The sequence below is a fragment of the Polypterus senegalus genome, chromosome 6 (assembly GCF_016835505.1).
Source record: "Polypterus senegalus isolate Bchr_013 chromosome 6, ASM1683550v1, whole genome shotgun sequence".
NCBI classification, from domain to species: Eukaryota; Metazoa; Chordata; class Cladistia; order Polypteriformes; family Polypteridae; genus Polypterus; species Polypterus senegalus.
This window is the reverse complement of record NC_053159.1, coordinates 70093003-70114885: the sequence shown is the minus strand read 5'-3', so window position 1 is coordinate 70114885 and position 21883 is coordinate 70093003. Positions and strand designations below refer to the sequence as shown.

General features: G+C 38.2%; 1 protein-coding gene across 8 annotated transcripts in view; it reads right to left on the bottom strand.

Moving 5' to 3' along the window:
- armc8 (armadillo repeat containing 8) overlaps positions 1-21883 on the bottom strand; it is a 276158-nt gene that overhangs the window by 233805 nt on the left and 20470 nt on the right. For all 8 annotated transcript variants that reach the window (XM_039756304.1, XM_039756308.1, XM_039756310.1 and 5 more), the window contains exon 2: positions 6536-6612. In XM_039756304.1, the coding sequence (XP_039612238.1) occupies positions 6536-6612 (77 nt within the window). The remainder of the gene's footprint in view (positions 1-6535; positions 6613-21883) is intronic.

Sequence of the window (21883 nt, the reverse complement as noted above, 5' to 3'; positions counted from 1 at the left end):
TGTGGCCAGGATGTAACTTTCTGAAGTCCACGATTATCTTTTTTGTCTTGTCAACATTGAGAGATAGATTGTTTTCTTCAAACTTTGCAGACAGCCGTTCCACCTCATCTCTGTATTCTGTTTCATCATCCCTGCTTATCAGTCCCAGCACCATTTTATCATCTCCAAACTTGACAAACAGGCAATACTTGTTCTGAAAAGATTGTTTAAGTGCAAGAGACAAAATGCTTCTAAAATGGGACACCAAATGGTTTCCAAAAAGGGGGACACCTTCTGCAAAACAGTACAGTGGCATGCAAAAGTTTGGTCATCCCTGCTCAATATGTCTGTTTCTGTGAATAGTTAAGTGAGCTGAAGATGAACTAATCACCAAAAGACAAAGTTAAAGATGACACATTTCTTTTACTTTTTGTTTTGTACAATTGTACTGAGAAAAAAACAGAAAATAGCACCATGCAAAAGCTTGGGCACCCCAAAATATTGGAGGTCCCCAATAGCTTTTACCAAGGTTTCAGACCTCAATTAGCTTCTTATCATTAGGAATCTACAGGTGATGCAAAATGCAACCCTGTATAAATTCACTGACACCTCAAACCTTGTCCCAACAATCACCAGCCATGGGCTCCTCTAAGCAGCTACATAGTACTCTGACAAATAAAATAATTGATGCTCATAAAGCAGGAAAAGACTACAAGGAGATACCAAAGTATTTTCAAGTAGCTGTTTCCTCAGTTCGTAATGTTATTACAAAATGGCAATTAACAGGAACAGTGGAGTCAAGTTGAGGTCTGGAAGACCAAGAAAACTTTCTGAAAGAACTGCTTGTTGCATTGCTAGAAAGGCAAATAAAAATCCCCATTTGAAGAAGATTTAGCTGACTCTGGAGTGGTGATGCACTGTTCTACTGTGGAGCGACACCTGCACCAATATGACCTTCATGGTAGAGTCAGCAGAAGATAGTCTTTTCTGCATCCTAGCCACAAAATTCAGTACCTAAAGTTTGCAAATACACATCTAAACAAGCCTGATGCATTTTGAAAACAAGTCCTATGGTATGTTTGAATATTTGAATGTATTCAAATAAATACCAGAAAATTCTGGCAGTAAACATCACACTATCCTACAACAAAATAACAATCCAAAACACAGATCAAACTCTACAATGGAATACTGTAGTGAGTTCCTCTTAAAGTAGGATGAGGAGCGCAGCACACACGAAAATCTCCTACTCTTAGGAAAAACTAACATTATCAGGAATGGAACCAGAAAGAACCTTAGCCCCAATTTGATCCCCTCAGCTGGAGATGTTCTTTAAGAATTTACAAAAGGAAATAACCACCCTAACAATTATTTAAACAAACAAGAATATATATTATAAATCAAACAAAACTATAAACACCTTTTAAGCAATCCTCCCCAGGGGCCTCATGTATAACGCCGTGCGTAGAACTCGCACTATAACATGGCGTAAGCACAAAAGCCGAAATGTGCTTATGCACAGAAAAATCCAGATGCAGGAATCTGTGCGTACTCCAACGTCCACGTTCTTCCGCTACATAAATCCCGATCAGCGTGAAAACTAACGGTCGTGCACGCGCATTATGTAACGCCCCAACTCCTCCCAGAATTACGCCTCTTTGAATATGCAAATCAATATAAATCGCCCTTAAGCTCAGCCTTCTGTGAAAAGACAATGGGAAAAGCACGGGGGAAAATATAAGAATTTCAGCGAATACCAAGTGGAGGCAAAGGAAAAACATACTATTTGTTCAAATAAACCGTGGTATAAATCAACAAAAGGAAGTTGATCGAGTGACATAGCGTGTTGGAGAAACTTGAAAACTCACATTCACAAAATCGCACAGTGCCGGAAATAAAAAAGAAGTCACATATCAAAGTCGCCGTGAGAAGCCGAGTTGTAAGCCTACTGTCTGATGTCACTGTCATATGAAAGCTTATTAGGGTACAGAGAAAAAGGCACACGGTGGGGAAAAAGCACGAAATGTCAACTTTAATCACGACATTTCCACTTTAATCACGTAGTTTATTTTGTCATTAAAGTAGAACATCATAAACTTCATCTTAAAATCGTTTAATTAACCAGTTTCTCAAATCACATCGTAATTAAAGTAGCACGTTAAATGCTTTGTTTTGTATTTGATCTTCTATGTGCTCTGTGTGTGTGAATCACTACTTGCTTCTTAAACCAGCTCTCTTCCTCCAACTGGACACAGAGCCCATTACATTCGTGATATTACAGCTCTCTGAATAACTAAAATACTGAGATGTATACGTGATGTCATTTTCATGATGATAGGAGTTAAAGCACGTTATTAAACACGTGTTTCACTTCGATTAAAGAAATTTATTGCAGCAGTACTCAGGGTGCTCATGACACAAGCATTTAACGTTTGCCGAAATATGTCGGTGCGTTTTTAGCTATGTTGTGCTTTTCCCTTTCTGTTTTATATTCAATATATATTGGCGTGGCCGTCACTGCAGTCAGTGCTTTTCTTTCCCTAAGTAACCGATCGCCACACAATCAGCTCTGTAATAGAAGTTGAGCCACCTGTAAGCTTAGCGCCGATTCTTCAAAACGTTTAAACACCACCGAAATATCTTCGTAGTACATGTTTAATTATTCTATCCTTAACGACACTCCCAGTGAAGAATATAGATTATTTAAACGAAGTTAAAGTTTTATCTGTATAATTTAACGAACATATTTTGCTGCATTTCACCTTAAAAATGATATCGTCATCATATGTAAATACATTATAATTATAACTATAGTGCAAGTTTACAGTGGGGTGATTGTACTTATAAGTACAAACAGTTCTACAAGGAGCAATTGATTGAGTACATTTAAAGTTCTTGGGATTAAACTGTTTCTGAACCGCGAGGTCTGTACAGGAAAGGCTTTAAAACGTTTTGCAGTGGCTGAGACAGAGTGTCCTTGAAGCTGTATACCGATAATTCTTTTTCCGATCAGTTGCTGCTGTGATTCACACTCAGATACAGTGATATAAATACTCCGAGTCGTGCAGTGAGAGTAATATGGAAAAAGATGATCCACTGTGGCAACTCCTAACGGGAGCAGCTGAAAGAAGAAGAAGAAAAATAAGAAGAGGAAGGTGCAGTGAGAGTAACAACGCTAAAGCAGTTATGGTATTTGGAATACTATGGCTGTTCCCTGGACCATTATATTGTTGAGTTAATTACAATCAGATGCGTTACACTAATAAACAATATGCTGTTAGTTTCTGTGTATTTATAAAGCCGCGTCATGAAAATAATGAGTAACCACACAGGAACAGTAGCACTGCTTTGACGCTGGGTGCCGCCAGTCTGCAAAACCGAGCGGACAACTTGCGTACGACAAGGCATGAGGTACCGTGGAAAAGTGCGTGGCTTTATGCCAAGTGTAGGTTTTATAAATCACGATTTGAACGTGGAAAAGTTCTTACGCAACATTTCTGTGCGTACGCACTGTTTATACATGAGGCCCCAGATCTGTAACAACTAAACAAACACTAATTAATATGCCCACTCCCTTGAACCCTTCTATAATACACTACCCAGAAAATGGTGAAACAGAAAAGAAAGGAAAAGAAAAGGAAATATTACCTGTTTACTGACAACACAAATAGATTCACATCACATACATATATACAGTCAGTCAAAGCAAAAACTATGCAAACCCTTTGGAATTATCTGATTTACTGCATGAATTTGTCATAAAAAGTGATCTGATCTTCATCTAAGTCACAGGTACCGGTATACACAATGAGCTTATCCTAATGACACACAAAAAATTCTACTCTTTCATGTTTTTATTTTTCAAATGCATTCACTGTTCACAGTGGTAGTGGAAAAAGTAAGCGAACCTTGGGATTTAATAACTGCTTGACCCTCCTTTGGCAGCAATAACCTCAACCAGGCGCTTCCTATAACTGCAGATCAGACCTGCACATTGAATTTTAGCCCATTCTTCCCTGCAGAACTGCCTTAACTCTTCCATATTTTTTGGTTGTCTTCTATGTATGGCTCTCTTCAAGTTATTCCACAGCATCTCAATAGGATTGAGATCTGGGCTCTAACTATGCCACTCCAAAAGGCAGAGTTTGTTCTTCTGAAGCCATTGTGCTGTGGATTTGCTGCGATTTTTGAGGTCATTGTCCTGTTGCACTGTCCAGCCTCTTATGAGTGTAAGTTGACGGACAGACACCCTCACATTATCCTGGAGAATCTGTTGATAAACTTGTGAATTCATTTTCCCCTCAGTGACGGCAAGCTGTCCAGGCCCTGATGCAGCAATGCAGGCCTAAATCATGATGTTCCCTCCACCATACTTTACTGTAGGGATGATGTTTTGATGTTGATATGCAGTGCACTTTTTACACCAAATGAAGTTCTGCTTGTTCCTCCCAAATAGTTCAATTTTGGTTTCATCACTTCACAAAACATTTTCCCAGGACCGTTGTGGAGTGTCCAAGTGCTCTTTTGCAAACTTCAGGCGTTCAGCAATGTTCTTTTTTGATAGCAGTAGCTTCCTTCTTGGTGTCCTGCCATGTAATCCTTTCTTGTTCAATGTTTTGCGTATACAGTGATCCCTCGCTATAATCGCGCTTCGACTTTCGCGGCTTCACTCCATCGCGGATTTTAAATGTAAGCATATCTAAATATATATCACGGATTTTTCGCTGGTTCACGGATTTCTGCGGACAATGGGTCTTTTAATTTATGGTACATGCTTCCTCAGTTTGTTTGCCCAGTTGATTTCATACAAGGGACGCTATTGGCGGATGGCTTAGAAGCTACCCAATCAGAGCATGTATTACGTATTAAATAAAACTCCTCAATGATATACAATATGCTTCCCGCGTGGTGCTTGATTGTTTGCTTTTCTCTCTCTCTCTCTGACATTCTCTGCGCCTGACGGAGGGGGTGTGAGCAGAGGGCTGTTTGCCTAGAGGCTATGGACGCTCCTCTAAAAAATGCTGTTTTATCGTGGTGCTTCAGCATACTTAAAAGCCCAAAAGCACGTATTGATTTTTTGATTGTTTGCTTTTCTCTCACGCTCTCTCTCTCTCTGACATTCTCTGCTCCTGACAGGCATTCTTTGAAGAGGAAGATATGTTTGCATTCTTTTAATTGTGAGAAAGAACTGTCATCTCTGTCTTGTCATGGAGCACAGTTTAAACTTTTGACTAAAGGGTGTTCATGTCTAGAGGGCTCTAATAATGCTAACAGTGTGGGAGAGTTTATAAGGGCTTAAAATATATAAAAATAACCATACAAACATATGGTTTCTACTTCACATATTTTTATCTATCGCGGGGGGTTCTGGAACGCAACCCCCGCGATCGAGGAGGGATTACTGTAGTTGACTCATGAATAGAGAGATTAGTCAGTTCTAATGACTTCTTCAGGTCCTTTGCTGTCACTCTAGGGTTCTTCTTTACCTCATTTCTGACTTTGCGTTGTGCTGTTGGGGTCATCTTGGCAGGGCACCCACTTCTAGACCACAATACCAAATTGTCTCCATTTATAGACAACTTGCCTAACAGCAGACTGATGAATATCTAAAATCTTTGAGATGACTTTGTAACCCTTTTCAGCCTTATGTAGATTAACAATTCTCGACTGTTGCTCTTCAGACAGCTCTTTTGTGCGAGGTATGATTCCCATCTGGATATGCTTCTTGTCAAAAGCCCAAACTCAAAACTTTATAGTGTTTTCTATCAATCAAAGTAATTCTAGGCCACACCTCTGAACTCGTTTCATTAAATTGCTTCCAGGTGTGAAAAATTCTGACTGCAATGAGCTTTTTAAAAAGTCATTAGCTTAGGGTTTACTTACTTTTTCCAATCTTTAGTTTCACAATCTGAATGATTTATTCAATATGGTCAAGAATTCTCTGAAAATCTATGTATCTTTAGTTATAGGAAACTGTTTGTTCATTATTGTGACTGACATGAAGATACGACAATATTTTATATGGGAATTAACCATAAATATGGATAATTCCTAGGGGTTCACATACTTTTTACTTTAACTGTACTGTCACTGCCTACAAAGCATAACAGTGCTTCAGCCATTAAAACACCAAAACATACCAATGTATGTGCTCCACAAATTCTGTAGTATTAATTAAATACTGTGCCTAATAAACAGACCATTCAGTGTAAAATGACAGGTAGCAAACTAACCTGTACACCCAAAGACAAAATATTTATGTACTTTTAGATTTTAATCATTATGCAGCTGGTTACACTTTAGTAACATAAAATCAGATTTACAGTTTGATTCTTGAATGTTTTGCAAAGCTTAAGTTTAATAAAAAACAGAAAGCTCTTATAAATTTCAGGAATATTCTGCAATTAGATATTTTTTCAAAGAACAAATATATTCTAAGTAGAATTTAATATCAGTGGTGTTTTGACCATTCAGCACAACTTGATATGAAAATTAATTTTTTTACAATGTATTGATTCACTTTATAATTAACATTTGTAAAACTAGAACTACTCACATCACACCCTGAAGCACCTTGTGTGGATCAGGATCAAACAGTCTATCCACATAATGTCGACTACTGGCCGTGACCTCCTGTGGGTTAAGAAAACAAAAGTCAAGGCAATTAAAGGAAAGTCTGGTGTCCTGTGTACTATGTACAATTAAATTCTTACTTGTATGTTATACATGTACTAAGAAAATATTAAATAAATCAGAAAATTCACTGCATTTTTACTTAAAAATGAAATGTGAATGTTAAATGCAGTGTGAAAAAAACACTCCTTAAAAAAGAAACAAATTCCATGTGACTTTTAGTGACTTGCGAAATGGCAGTATATTTCAGATCATTATTTAACAAAGTATAAATAAAACAAACCAGTTTCTGTCCAATAACAAAGAGTAGGTTTTTGCTTTTCAAATGTAGGCTGCCTATGGACGGAGTGATGTTCTGGTTTGTAACCACTCTCCCTGAACTGAAAACACAGTATCACAAGCTTCTCTATCTAACAGAGACAGCAGTACACATACTTCACACAAAGGTAATTTTAGAACTGTCTAGATAAAATGAACCCACATCCACAAACAAATGTTCATATTTCATGTGCTGCTGCAGGTTGAAAGACAAAATTAACATGCCAGTTTACCAGCTACTGCATGCAGTCAAGTTTTACTTAAAAAAAAAAAAAAACACCATTGTGGAAAAAAGTGTTTAAGTCTGGACAAATACACTACAGACTCAGCAGCCCCGGGACAACCAGATATTTAGGATCTCTGATCCATGCAATATTTACATAATCAAAAACAAACTGATAAAAAACAAAAGGCTCAATTCATCAAATACCACCTTAACCTGGGTGCCACTTTTAAAGGCAGCTGCTTATAGCATGGCAGACCATCTTCTTTATAATCACAGACTGAAGCCTGAGCATAGACAACATAAAGTGAGCACACTGCCAGCGACCAAAATGCATGTATTCCTGTGGCAGCCTGTTCAAATGCTAAGCTGATATTCTCTTAGTCAGTAGGTGGCAGCATTTGGTCAATGTCACATAATTTCAGAGCAGAGAAAGTGAGACTCACTCTTCTGATGGAAGAAGAGCTGTGCCAGTCATTGCTGGCTGGAAAGGAAAGGAAAGAGAAAAAAAAAAAGACACAACACTAGGAGTATGTGGTGCATCAGACTCATTAACCAAAAGCAACGAAGGGAAGGAGAGTATATCATCATCATAAGTGGGTGATCTACACGATGAAGATATGTACAACAAATATTTCTAAATGCACCATGATGACTTGTTGCGTCATATTCAGCCCCCCATTCACCATTCTGGCACCCATTTAACCAGACTCTCCTTGAAATTCACCACTGTGCACAGTGCAAAACAAAAAACCAGTGCACATTACCACTTCTGATTACATTTCTTCCATGCAGCCCTCACAACCAGCACAGACGCGTGAAGTTTTAACCAGGCTTACCACGCACACACCCAATACTGAACAATATAGGGAAATTGTGCAGGAAATGTTTAAAGCAAGCAAGAGAAATAATAACATTAGCTGTAAAGCAACTGAGGCAGTGATTGCAAGGATGCCAAAAGTTAACCCTCTCCTCTCATTATTTACCACATTATAAATAAGGTAATAACCAGGGATGCATAATAATATCAGATTTATATCTGTATCAGCAGATAATGGGTTAAAATAATTGTATCGGCATTGGACCGATGACTAAATTGGACCAATAATGTGTTGCAGATGTGCCAGACGTTTAGGTGATGCTGGGCTACTGTGCGAAAATATCTGAGGTCTGGAAGTTTTTCAAAGTGAGTGACAGTGACATAAAATATGCCATTTGCAACACTGGTTCAACTAATGTTTTGCGTGGAGGGACCAAAGTGCAAAATTTCAATACCACCAACTTAATTACACACTTGAAGACACGCAATCCTGAGAAATATACACAATTCCTCAGAGCAAAAGAGGAGAATCCTGCGCCATCGCGCACAAAATCAAAAACTGCAGTTGCTCAATGTGTTGATCAGCTACTTGAAAAAAATCTAAGAAATTTGATAAAGATAACCCTAAAACTCAAACAATTACTGCAAAGGTGATGTAATTTATTGCTCTGGACGATCAGCCATTTTCTGTTGTAGAAGATACGGGATTTCGAAGGCTGCTTGAGCATCTTGAGCCCCATTACCAGATACCCAGTCGCTGTTATTTTTCTGACATAGCGCTTCCACAGTTACATAAGATTGTGCAAAGTCATGTGCAACTACTGCTTGCTGAACTTGTCACAGCCATAAGCTTTACCACCGATATATGGACATCTGATACGAGTGCTATTAGTATGCTTAGTTTAACTGCTCAGTGGATCGACCACAATTTTGAATTTCAGAAAGCAATCTTGCATGCTCAATAATGCTGTGGATCACACACGGGTGCTGCACTCTCTGTGGCATTTAAAACAATGTTTGAAACATGGAAAATACCCAAAGAGGATGTTCATGTAGTATTACGCGACAATGCACGCAATATTGCAAAGGATATGGAAGAATGTGGGATCCCAAGTTTGCCATGAATGATGGCGTACTATCCCAGCACAGCATCTCGGATACTATAGCGATCGGCAGAAAAATAGTCGGTCACTTTAAGCATTCAAAATTAGCCAACTCGCGTCTCAAAACTATACAAACTGAACTTGGTATGCAGCCGAAAATGATTCAACAAGACATTTCGACTACATGGAACAGCACATTCTATATGCTGCAAAGCTTTCTGGAGCAGAAAAGAGCCCTTGGGGCTTATATCTCCGATTTTGAGATACCTGCAACTCTAATGCCTAATCAGTGGGGTTTGAACGAGAACATAATCACACTCCATGCTCCATTTGAACAACTGACAAAAGGAATTTGCCAGTCTGAAACCTTTGCTTCTAATGTTATTCCCTCAGTTAATGCTTTAAAACAACTGTTGACCAAAAGCGGTCATACTGACTTCGGAGTCAAAACCAGTAAAAGCACTCTCTTGGAGGCTGCAAATACTCGTCTCATTGATATTTACACAGAACCCATGTACTGTGTTGCCACTATAGTAGACCCGAGATACAAAGACCGCTATTTTGATGCAGATGTAAAATCACTGGCACTCAAAATGTTGCAAGCTCAGATGGATCTTGCATCAAATGAAATGCAAACAAGTTAATCACAGATGGATTGTCCACTAGGGCTGCCACTAACGATTATTTTGGTAGTCGACTAATTGTTCAATTTATTTTTCGATTAGTCACGATTATTTCACGCCTGCGACCTGTGGTTGCACATCCTGTTCTGGGCTCCAGTGCATGTCTTACCTCATCTGCTCACGTATGTCCACCTGGTGAATGTCTCCCTGATGTCTCTGCATTAATACGATTAAAATGAATAATAATCAAATTAAAATAACAACCAGTGAAAGATGAATTTGAAAATAATCAATGTTTTATATTAGTGTGACCAACACAATAAAAAAGGAATACATTAAACAATACAAACTAAAGTGCACATAGTCTTTAAACAAAAAAAAGTGCATTTAACTCTACTAAAAAAGGCCACTGGTGTGTCTTAAAGTCCAAAACTTTAAACAAAGCTTCAATACAAATAAAATAAAACAATAATGTACAGTTTATAAAAGATTCAGTTCATATATTCCTGATTGCAGTGCAGGAACGTGAGCATTTCGACATGCTCTGGTGTGAGGCTGGCTCTCTCCTTTGAGACAATGTTTCCAGCTGCTGAGAAGAGACGCTCAGAGGGAGTACAGGTAGCAGGAATACACAAGAATGATTTTGCAGACAGAGAAAGATGTTTTAATCATCACACTCTGAAGGAAAAGTGTTATAGTTTATCACATTATGTACTATATTATGCCAAAATAAAAAATAACGGACTAAAATATGTAACAAGCTAATTATTGATATACTTCAAAACACAAGTTACCGAACGTTAGTTAGAGATGGTTTACTATTCATATGAATTCAAATATTATACGAAAAAGAAGAAAAAAAAAAAAACTAGGATGGATCAGCTACTCCTATTCACTCGTTTACAATAGCATCAAACACGTTAGCAAACATAACTGAAGTTATATGCACTTAAACCGCCACAAACAGCTAGAGTCGGTTTCCAGTGCAATTTGGAAGCATGCCGAAGCCGAGTATATGCGGTGACGTACATTCATTGAACTCTGCAACTGGCTAAAGCTGTTTCACAGTGCAATTTGGCAGCACGCCAGAGTTGATCAGTCACTGCGTATATTTGTTGAGTAGCCAGCTCATGAGCACTGCCGGCCCCTGCAGCACTCCAGCTTCACAGTCTTTGGGATTCAGCCGCTGCATTAGACAAGCCTGCAATCATCAGCGTTTACCCCTGTGCGTGTGCATGAAACCAGTTCAAGTGCAGTTGATTCGGTGATTTACTTAATTTCATCAATGGCTTCAGTTGCACTTTGAGCATATAATAATAGTAGTTTTTTTTTTTTTTATAGTTTTTACAGTTCATTTGCAGTGTGTAAAATGATCAATGTTGCAGTAATTGTGATGCTCTCTGCACGAAAAAAAATACGTATTCCATTAAAATTTCACATTTTCTTTGTGAATTGTGACGTTTACTTAAAAAGCACATCTAAAAAGTATTTGGCATCCGGGGTGCATTAACCCACAAGTATGTGTCGGTTTAAGGGTTAACTATCATTGTTGAAACCTTGATATACACAGAAAAGAAAGCTCCACTTTGCATAATCTGTATTCAACTTTTTTTTCTTTTTCGGTGAAGTGGTCCAACACTTTAGAAAGTTTCTTTCTAAGTTTTTTTTTTCCCCAATCTCCTTCCCCCTCCTCTATCCATGTTTATTTTCCTTTACATTCTTCTCCTCCTCAAACATTCGCCTTCGTTGGTAGGACTGTGTGCAGTCTTGACAAACAATAACAAATGGTACTGTCCCCAGACATTAATATAGTGCATTACAGTTACAAAAACCAAAGTGGTTCTTTGTAACTGGAGCCTCTATTGAAGGTTCTGTTTATGACGTTTCGATTTTTTGTAGTCGACGCGGTCGATTACGTCGACTAATTGTTGCACCCCTATTGTCCACAACAGAAAAGTGCCAAGATAAATGACAAGGTGGCATGCACGCTCTTCAAAATGTACAACGAAATTCTTAAAGAGAACACATTGGTGTCTCGGGAAAACAGCCAGATTACACTTCTGTGGAGATCTTTACAGCATTGTTATAAGTAAATAACTAGGGCTGTTGGATCGAATATCACTATTCTAACATAATTCGAATGTATAAAAAATCTTGAAAGGCAAGAAAGAAAAATGGCAATCAAATGTAAAAGAGTGGTTGTTGGTTTTACCTTGCACTATCTTTGGCTTCATGTTACTTAAGACATGCTGGACACTATTGTGGAATTTTACAGATCTGTTTTTGCACATAACTTTTAGGATCAGCCTACACGTGTTTCTGAATTGTTAACCCATATGGTTTTTAGTCATTAGTTAAATGGTCGGCATGTTCTGTGTTAAACGTACCTAATTTAAAGATCGCTAGTTTTCATCAAGTGACTGAGCCAACTATAGCCTATGCTTCTTTGTTTCATATTTTTGTTCAGTGCGTGTTAACTAAATAGTTTCGTAAATAAACACTTAAACCCATTTTGCATTGTTTTTGTTACTTTGAAAACTGCTGTCTGCTAAATAATTGATTATAACACAAAAAATACTTAAAAGACCACCACAAAGTAACACTTAATACACTTCTTTCATTTGTAAAACATTTAATGCTTCAGTTTATTTACTGCAAAAATAGGCACAGGGATATAAGGTTCTCTGGCTTCTAGGGAAAAAAAGAAAAACTAGGGGAAAAAAAGAAAAAAAAATGACTGCATTTACTTTGTTTGAGCAATCTCTGACAATTTTGTTTGTTTTTCTTTTGAACATAGTTGTTAGAAAGTGCCAGTGCGGTGTGTGTCTTATTTCTCTTTGCATTGCTTTTTGTGGGAGAGCCAATCACATTCATGGAAGCCACTGTTTTCACCCGAGTCTCTTAAGCAATAATGAGCAACTTGTAAGCAGATCATGATCTACAGTGAAAAGCAAAAATATTAATAATAATATTTTTCAAAAAACAACAAATACAATACAGACATGCATTCAATTCAAATGCCATATACTTATTTTTATTGTAAGACTCTTTTCTTAATCTGACAGCCCTGGTAAAAGCCAAAATACAGATCTTTCTTTTGGATATGAAAGATGACACAGAATATAATGCTGTATATGTATGCATGAGGGCAGCACGATGGCACAGTGGTAGCACTGCTGCATCGCAGTAAGGACACCTGGGTTTACTTCCCGGGTCCTCCCTTTGTGGAGTTTGCATTGTTCTTCCTGTGTCTGCGTGGGTTTCCTCCAATTTCCTCCCACAGGAAGGATGCATTGGTGATCCTAAATTGTCCCTAATGTGTGTGGGTGTGTGTGTGCCCTGAGGTGGGCTGGCGCTCTGCCAGGGATTTATTCCTGCCTTGCACCCTGTGCTGGCTGGGATTGGCTCCAACAGACACCCGTGACCCTGTGTTAGGACATAGCGGGTTAGACAATGACTGACATGACATACAAGCATGCTACTCGGCAGGTGCAGGGATTTCTTTCTGAAGTACAAATCCTGAGGAATGAAAACCAACTGAAATACTGGAACAACTGGAGTCAGTTTCCTTCCATTGCCAAAGTAGCATTTAAGTTCATGTCTACTGGCGTGTACAGCGAGAGATTATTCAGTTTGGCTTGTATCAGTTACAAGTGAAAGGAATCATAATTACAAGCAGCATTATGGCAACAATAAATTGAAAATCACTTTTTAACTACTGGAAAAACTTTTTCAGTGGATTGAGTACTGAAAATGTTGAGCAAAGCAGCAATGGCTACTGGAATGTACTTTATGCAAAGAACACAAAGAAACCAAATATAAAAGTGATCCTTTGTTTTTTGGCAAAACAAATTTTAAGATTAAAAATATGAGAAAACAGTAACATTAGATTGTTTGGTATACTGCTCACCCTCCATATCTAGAAAATGCCAATGCAGTGCTGAGTGACTTCATGAAATGTACAGTACAACTTGGAAACAAAAATGTAGGTAACTGACAGAGCTTGCCATAGCTTGCTATTGCCACGAAAATGTGAAATATCTGAAAATCTGAAATATTTAACAGCTGGTTAATTACCGTATATACTCGCATACAAGTCAGGTCCTGAAACCCAAAAAAAAAAAAAACCGATCATAAAATCAGACCACGACTTACAGTGCATCCGGAAAGTATTCACAGCGTATCACTTTTTCCACATTTTGTTATGTTACAGCCTTATTTTGCAAAATGGATTAAATTCATTTTTTTCCTCAGAATTCTACACACAACACTGATAACATGAAAAAAGGTTACTTGAGGCTTTTGCAAATTTATTAAAAATAAAAAAAAAACTGAGAAATCACATGTACACAAGTATTTACGGCCTTTGCTCAATACTTTGTGGATGCACCTTTGGCAGCAATTACAGCCTCAAGTCTTTTTGAATATGATGCCACAAGCTTGGCACACCTATCCTTTGCCAGTTTCGCCCATTCCTCTTTGCAGCACCTCTCATGCTCCATCAGGTTGGACGGGAAGCGTCGGTGCACAGCCATTTTAAGATCTCTCCAGAGATGTTCAATCGGATTCAACTCTGGGCTCTGTCTGGGCCACTCAAGGACATTCACAGAGTTGTCCTGAAGCCACTCCTTTGATATCTTGGCTGTCTGCTTAGGGTCATTGTCCTGCTGAAAGATGAACCGTCGCCCCAGTCTGAGTTCAAGAGCACTCTGGAGCAGGTTTTCATTCAGGATGTCTCTGTACATTGCTGCAGTCATCTTTCCCTTTATCCTGACTAGTCTCACAGTTCCTGCCGCTGAAACACATCCCCACAGCATGATGCTGCCACCACCATGCTTCACTGTAGAGATGGTATTGGCCTGGTGATGAGCGGTGCCTGCTTTCCTCCAAACGCGACACCTGGCATTCACACCAAACAGTTCAATCTTTGTCTCATCAGACCAGAGAATTTTGTTTCTCATGGTCCGAGAGTCCTTCAGGTGCCTTTTGGCAAACTCCATGCTGCCATGTGCCTTTTACTAAGGAGTGGCTTCCGTCTGGCCACTCTACCATACAGGCCTGATTGGTGATTGGCTGCAGAGATGGTTGTCCTTCTGGAAGGTTCTCCTCTCTCCACAGATGACCTCCGGAGCTCTGACAGAGTGACCACCGGGTTCTTGGTCACCTCCCTGACTAAGGCCATTCTCCCCCGATCACTCAGTCTAGATGGCCGGCCAGCTCTAGGAAGAGTCCTGGTGGTTTCGAACTTCTCCCACTTATGGATGATGGAGGCCACTGTGCTCATTGGGACCTTCAAAGCAGCACAAATTTTTCTGTAACCTTCCCCAGATTTGTGCCTCAAGACAATCCAGTCTCAGAGGTCTACAGACAATTCCTTTGACTTCATGCTTGGTTTGTGCTCTGACATGACCGGTCAACTGTGGGACCTTATATAGACAGGTGTGTGCCTTTCCAAATCATGTCCAATCAACTGAATTTACCACAGGTGGACTCCAATTAAGCTGCAGAAACATCTCAAAGATAATCAGGGAAAACAGGATGCACCTGAGCTCAATTTTCAGCTTCATGGCTGTGAACACTTATGTACATGTGATTTCTCAATTATTTTATTTTTAATAAATTTGCAAAAACCTCAAGTAAACTTTTTTCACGTTGTCATTATGGGGTGTTGTGTGTGGAATTCTGAGGAAAAAAATTAATTTAATCCATTTTGGAATAAGGCTGTAACATAACAAAATGTGGAAAAAGTGATGCGCTGTGAATACTTTCCGGATGCACTGTATATGGCCGTTCAAAAATGTAACACTATTTTTTGTTTTTTTTTTTTACATCATCTTGCTTCCTCCAATCTTGCATCAGTTTCACACAAACATCGAATTTTGTTGCAGCAGCGCAGTTACCAATTTCTTCCGCCACTTCAACGACTTTTACATTTAAAACCAGCTTCATAATTTCTTCCAATCAAATGCTCCATTGTAGATGAGAGATGCTCTTACAAAAAAGGTGTTATGCAGGTGTGAGATACAAAAACACAAAACAACGCAAACGTTGCTTCGGAATAGTTTCGGTATTACCATGTGGTCACGTAGGCACAATTAGGGGTGGGCGGTATGACCAAAATTCTATATCATGGTATTTTTCTAAATTATCCCAGTTTCACGGTATTTGACGGTATTTTTTTCCCCATGCATGAATGGATGTTAACCACATTTTCCACTGCAATTACTGGCCAAGAATAACCTATTCCACTGTCAAGAGTATTGTACAAAAAAAAAACATTTTAGTGTGCACACAAGTATTAATGCAGTTTTGCATTGCCCCATAAAGTGATAGTTTAAGGGGGTGGCACTAATGGAGAAGTATCACATTGCATAACAGATGCAGTCAAAATATAGAACCTTTTTATTGAACAAATTTTGCAAAAACAAACTATAATTTTGACAACATATTTTCAACCATACAAAGAGGCATTTAGACTTAGTAAAATATCCAGAAGTGCTTGTCAAAAATTGTATTGCACCGAATATTCTCTATCTATCATATGTCTTAGAAAGCAAATAAATAGTAAATATTTTTTGTAAACCAACTACACTTTCTGTTAATGTTAACAATCTCTGTCCACTGACAAGTTAAAGTGACTTTTTAAACAACTTTATCATCATTAAACTGCATAATATTTAAACTAATAAATAATAACAATAAAATAAATAATAGTATTATTACTGATAGTTGCACTATTACTTTAAGACTTCAAGCCAAGGTGCACTACATAGTATTCACCAAATTAAAATAAAATAAAACAAGTGCAACTTGGTGATGACATCTTTACCAACTGAACCATCATTTAGGCAAACTGCATTAATATGGACCTTGCTTCAAGCTAAGCAATACTGGGAAGAAAAAAACAAACTATATGTCGAGAACAAAGTCAACATTTCCACTTTATTCTCGCCGTTTATGTTGAGATTAAAGTTGACATTTCCACTTTATTCTCATAGTTTACTTGATAATTAAAAGTAGAATGTTGTAAACTAAACTTCTTCCTAAAATCAATGTTTAATCAATTACTTATTTTACCCCATCATAAATTAATGCAGCACATTAAATGCTTTACGTTACGTTCCCTGACCCAGTAGTTAATCACTACGCTTCTTAAACTGACTTCCTCCGCACTAAGAGAAGACAGCAATCACCATACAGAATCCATTCACTTAATGATATTCCTGCTTTCTGAAAATTTAGAATGCTAAGATAAATACTGAATGATGAAATGCATTAAAGCAGGTATTACACATGCACGGTAGTGAGGCGGAAGTGCTGCTCCATCGCAGTAAGGGGTCCCCAGGTGTATGTTCAGTGTAGAGAACTTTATGGCAGGTGTGACGAGGCTCCAAAAAACTGGATGTATGAATGGGTATCACACAGGTTTAACTTAAATATTGCGCAGATGTTGGGTTTCTGATCTGCTGGTCAGAGACACAAACACAGAATTCAATGCATGTTCTTCTGAGCGGGCTATCTTTATTGCATGTATGCGGTCTCTATCTGACGTACCAAAACCCCAGTTCCTTTTTCCTTCCTTCCTTCCTTTTTCTTTCACCACATAACCAATCACCACACGATAAACTTTGTGAAATTAAAACTAGTTATAAACTTAGCCCACGGAGTGTTCAGAACTTTAAAAATATCTTCGTTATACATGTTTAATTATGCCATCCATTCAGAGTTGTGCCCATCTCTGAACCAGTCGCCAGCACATCGCAGGATGAATACAAGCAAAACATACATTAGCAGGGTCAATATAGCACAACAAAACCCCACATTCTACATGACTTTGAAAGGAAACTGAAGCATGCCGAGTAAACCCACCAGAAAAACATGCAAATGCAAGGCAAGCATGCCGCTGTGCCACCATATGATTAATGCATGCTTTAATGCATTTCACCATGCAAATTTTATCTTAGCATTTTAAATGTTCAGAGAGCAGGAAGATCATGAAGAGAATGTATTCTGTGTGGCGATTGCTGCCAGCGCCTCCTCTTAGTGCAAGAAGAAATCAGTTTAAGAATCACTTAACACAAAGCATTTAATGTGCTATATAACTTATGACGCGGTTTGAGATTTACACATCTGACCTTTTAAAACTAAAGTTATCTCCAGACGACGGACGTGACTCCTTTTTTTTGGGCAAAAGATCATCATGTTCAACTTTACTTTTAGTTCAGTTTCGGAATGCTCTCTGTCCAATTTCACCGCGCAGCACACCTATGCTACCGCCCACTATTTGGTGGTGTAGCAGTGAAAAAGAGCCCTAGTGCAACAAAACTTTGTTTAGCGGTGTAGCAGTGAAAAAGGTCCCCACTTGAACAGTTTCCTGCTGCGCCACGTTGCGAACGTCGTTTAGGCAATTTAAACCGGTGTTGCGGTATAAGAAAAATCCATGTCATAAAAAAAAATAATAAAAACCGGTTTTCGGTATGAACCGGTATACCGCCCAGCACTAGGCACAATACATAGGAAAAAAAAGGCAGTGTGCTCTATGGTTACTCTCTCAGGTGGGCGATAGCATATCATAATCTCTAGGTCCAATAGCGTGAGTTTTCCGCATTCGGGACGCAGGTAGTGACAAAATTTTAAATCAACAGAAATGAATGTATTGAAAAACAAGCAATTTTTAGTCAGTGTTTTCCTTTTAAATTTGATCACACCTGACACGCATATCACAAAACAATTAAAAAAAGCTGTAACTGAACAGAACCTGAGGTAGTAGCAATACAGTACTTTTTTACACTTTTAAATAAAAAAGTAAAGATTTTCGTCATATGTGACCGAGGCACATCTCAAAGTACATAAAAACAAAATAGTGCAAGGTATTAGAAACAACATTTGTTTCCCTTTTGAAATGATATATTTTGGTCATATAATAACAACAATTCTTTATATTTACATGGTGTATTTCTCACTACAACACTATGTACCTCAGGATGTGAATGCACAATTTTTTTAATGTGAGGCACCAACGCTACGATTGCACCACTGCCAATATATAAATATATGCTTCAGTTACATCACATTGTGCATTTAACAATAACAAAAAAAAATATCAGCTTTATCAAAGCTATTAGTGCACAATCCCATAACACACATGAATACAACATCTACAGGCAAATTGTGGGAACAAAGGTTCATTTTAAATCACCACGTGTGTTGATATTGTGACGTGTCTCACTGCTGCATGGGTTGGGGCTGTGGGGAGTCCTGGGAAAAACACTTTATGTTGGCTCAGATAATTTCTCAAGAGAGAACTGAGTGACAGGATCATGGTGACAGGGGACTGAATGATAAAACAGGAAGAGATTCCTAAAGAGAATTGGCTCCATCGATAGGTCGTCACAGTATCATAGACGACAACCACAACTTTTAGACAGAGAACACCACGCTACAACGTGGGTTGAGTGTCATTAGGCTATATGGAGTATTGCATTCATGGTCTGTACTACCATTTCTCTTTCTCTGCATTTCTGTTAGGACCACAGGCAGGGTCACTCAGAGATTGTTTCTGGGCTGCATGTGGCCCACAAGCCACTATTTGAATAGGCCGGCTATAAAAAATAAGTTGAACTTCAGAATAACCCTGAAGTTAAAACTGATTTTTGACAGAGGAACTAACTGGAGAGATCTAATTTAAGCATGAAGACAAATTTTGAGAATATTATTGCAGTACTGCAGTTGTTTTTTGATAATATATTTGTATACATTGGAAAAACACCATGCATCAACATGACATAATTCTTTATAAATCATCTATTTTGTAACATATTCTCTTCCAAGATGCTATGCAGTCATGTACAACAAAACTTAACAAAAAATACTGCTGTAAAAAGCTGCAGGTAACCCTCCACCCCATATATAAAAGCTGGGCTACCAGAAAGTACACCTGGACTACCAAGTTTGCAAAGCGGGTATTCCAGGAGACTACCATATGCATTTAAAATGTGTCCACCCATGACTGCAATATGATTAACTGCATTTAAATTCTATGCTAATTCTAGCTTTTGTTCCAAGACAGCCGCCTTCCCCAGGAAAGTAAACTGAGTGTCAGGTGCCCTTTCAATGTAATAGAAACCACAGCATAGAGAGAAGTGTGAACATTGCAACAGGTAACGTCATAAATGTATGAAGGACGATCCTTGGATGTGTGAGAACTGTTAACATTTGAATTTGATTATTGCATATAGTGCGGAACTGACCTCTGTCTTTCCTCTGCATGTCATGGAGTACAAAAGAAACACCACAATACAACATCATGTGGAGACTGGCAAGATTGGGGGTTAAAAAACATGCAGCCACTGATTACAACCACAAGATGTTATGCTAATGAATATGAATAATAGGATTAATATGAATAATGTGTATCAGTGCCACAATGTTTTCCAAAATGTACTATACAGGTCATAAAATGAATAATTCCAAATATCATATATACCTACCAATATTTTTTTTGTCAGTGCGGCTTTGACATCATGGACCATTGAGGTGCATACTAATTTAGCGTGAGCAGGAACACTCAATAAAACTGAAAAAAGAGTGCCAGTGAGATACTAATAAGGCACATTCATCAGCGTTTGTGTGTCAGCTTTTATCAATCCAGATCAGAAAATGCCCAGTTCCATTGTCTCGAAACACCGCTCACATCTACAATTATTTCCAGTTTCAAATAAAAACTAACAGCTTCAGATCCCTGGGGGGAGTGGCGTTAGTATGTATCGTGATCGTGTCTGAGAGAATAAAAGTGGAAAAAAAAGCTAACTATTACAAGTACTATAAAATGTACACCAGCTGTTACAGATGCAAATCAAATGCATGTGTTTATTGTATAATATTAACAATAAGAACAACTCACTACTCAAAACGGTAAATAAACGAGGTAGTCAAGATCAAATCGGGGAACACTTGATTACAAGTCAGCAATTCTTACCACTGCACCACGGAACCTGTTGTATCATCCATGAACCTTTTGTGAAAGTGTTTATTTGATCTTTCTACTTAAGGCTTCACACATTATATAGTTTATGCCTACATTTTGTTATTTATTACTAAAACATGAAAAACAATGGATTTATCAATGGATTTACACAGATTACTGCAGAAACGGAACACACATGAAATGCATGTGTTCCAAATAATCTGTTACTTCCACTCTAAAACTTCAGCACTTCACTCCCAGATAATCAAGGCATGAGCTGGGAGAATTTTGTACACGTTCTGCGGCAGTGGAGGGATGGAATAGTAGGCTGCTTGCTGCTTGTCTTGATCGGCACATTTACAAGACAAAAGACACTGACGGAGAGGTGCAACGAGATTTAAGATGGGCCAGATTTACGAGTTTTTTCATAGGCTTTGGTAATTCTAGTGTTAATCACCAACAATTTCAAAGATTTTTGAACGAAACCAACGCATAGTGCCGTACCATTTAAAATAAAGTTGCGGAGGAGATTTTTTGAATTATTCTCTTAAATCAGCATATTAATGACAGAAAAAGGAAAGCCTGTCAAAGAGATGTCTGATTCTGAATGGTTTTGTAAGTTGGTATTTCTCACCAATCTCAAACAGCACATCAAGGAGTGAAATTAAATTAGACTACAGGAAAAGAGAATAGTAATATAAAAGGCATTTGAAATGAGTCTGCAGTTATTCAGGTTCATTTTCCAGTCTGTGGATAACTTATAAAAAAGCAGCAGATTAGATACATGCGCCCTAAAAGACTTAGTTGCCCAAAAAATTAAATTGAGAAGTTTATGCAGTGATTGAGAGTTGAGTTTTATCATTGGTCCTTGAGGTAAAAAGTTAGCAGATTCCTGATTTAAAGGGATATGGAGGAAAATAAGCAAATGAAAAACTCAATGTATTTTATGCAGCTATGGTGGAGAGGAAAGGAATGGATAGCTGTATAAGTAGCTAGAAATCCACACAGGGAGAAAAATAATCACATATCTTAAAATAGTTTTTTATTGCAAAGCTTTCAACTTTAATTAGGCATACAGGAATCCAAGACAATATAAAACAAACGAGGGAATGGTAGGGGATAATGTGATTAATGAGGTGGGTTTTGGTGGGTGTTGGTCATAACTGGCTGAAATGTGGCTATCCAATGAAGACACTGTTAACAGACATTTGGAAATGA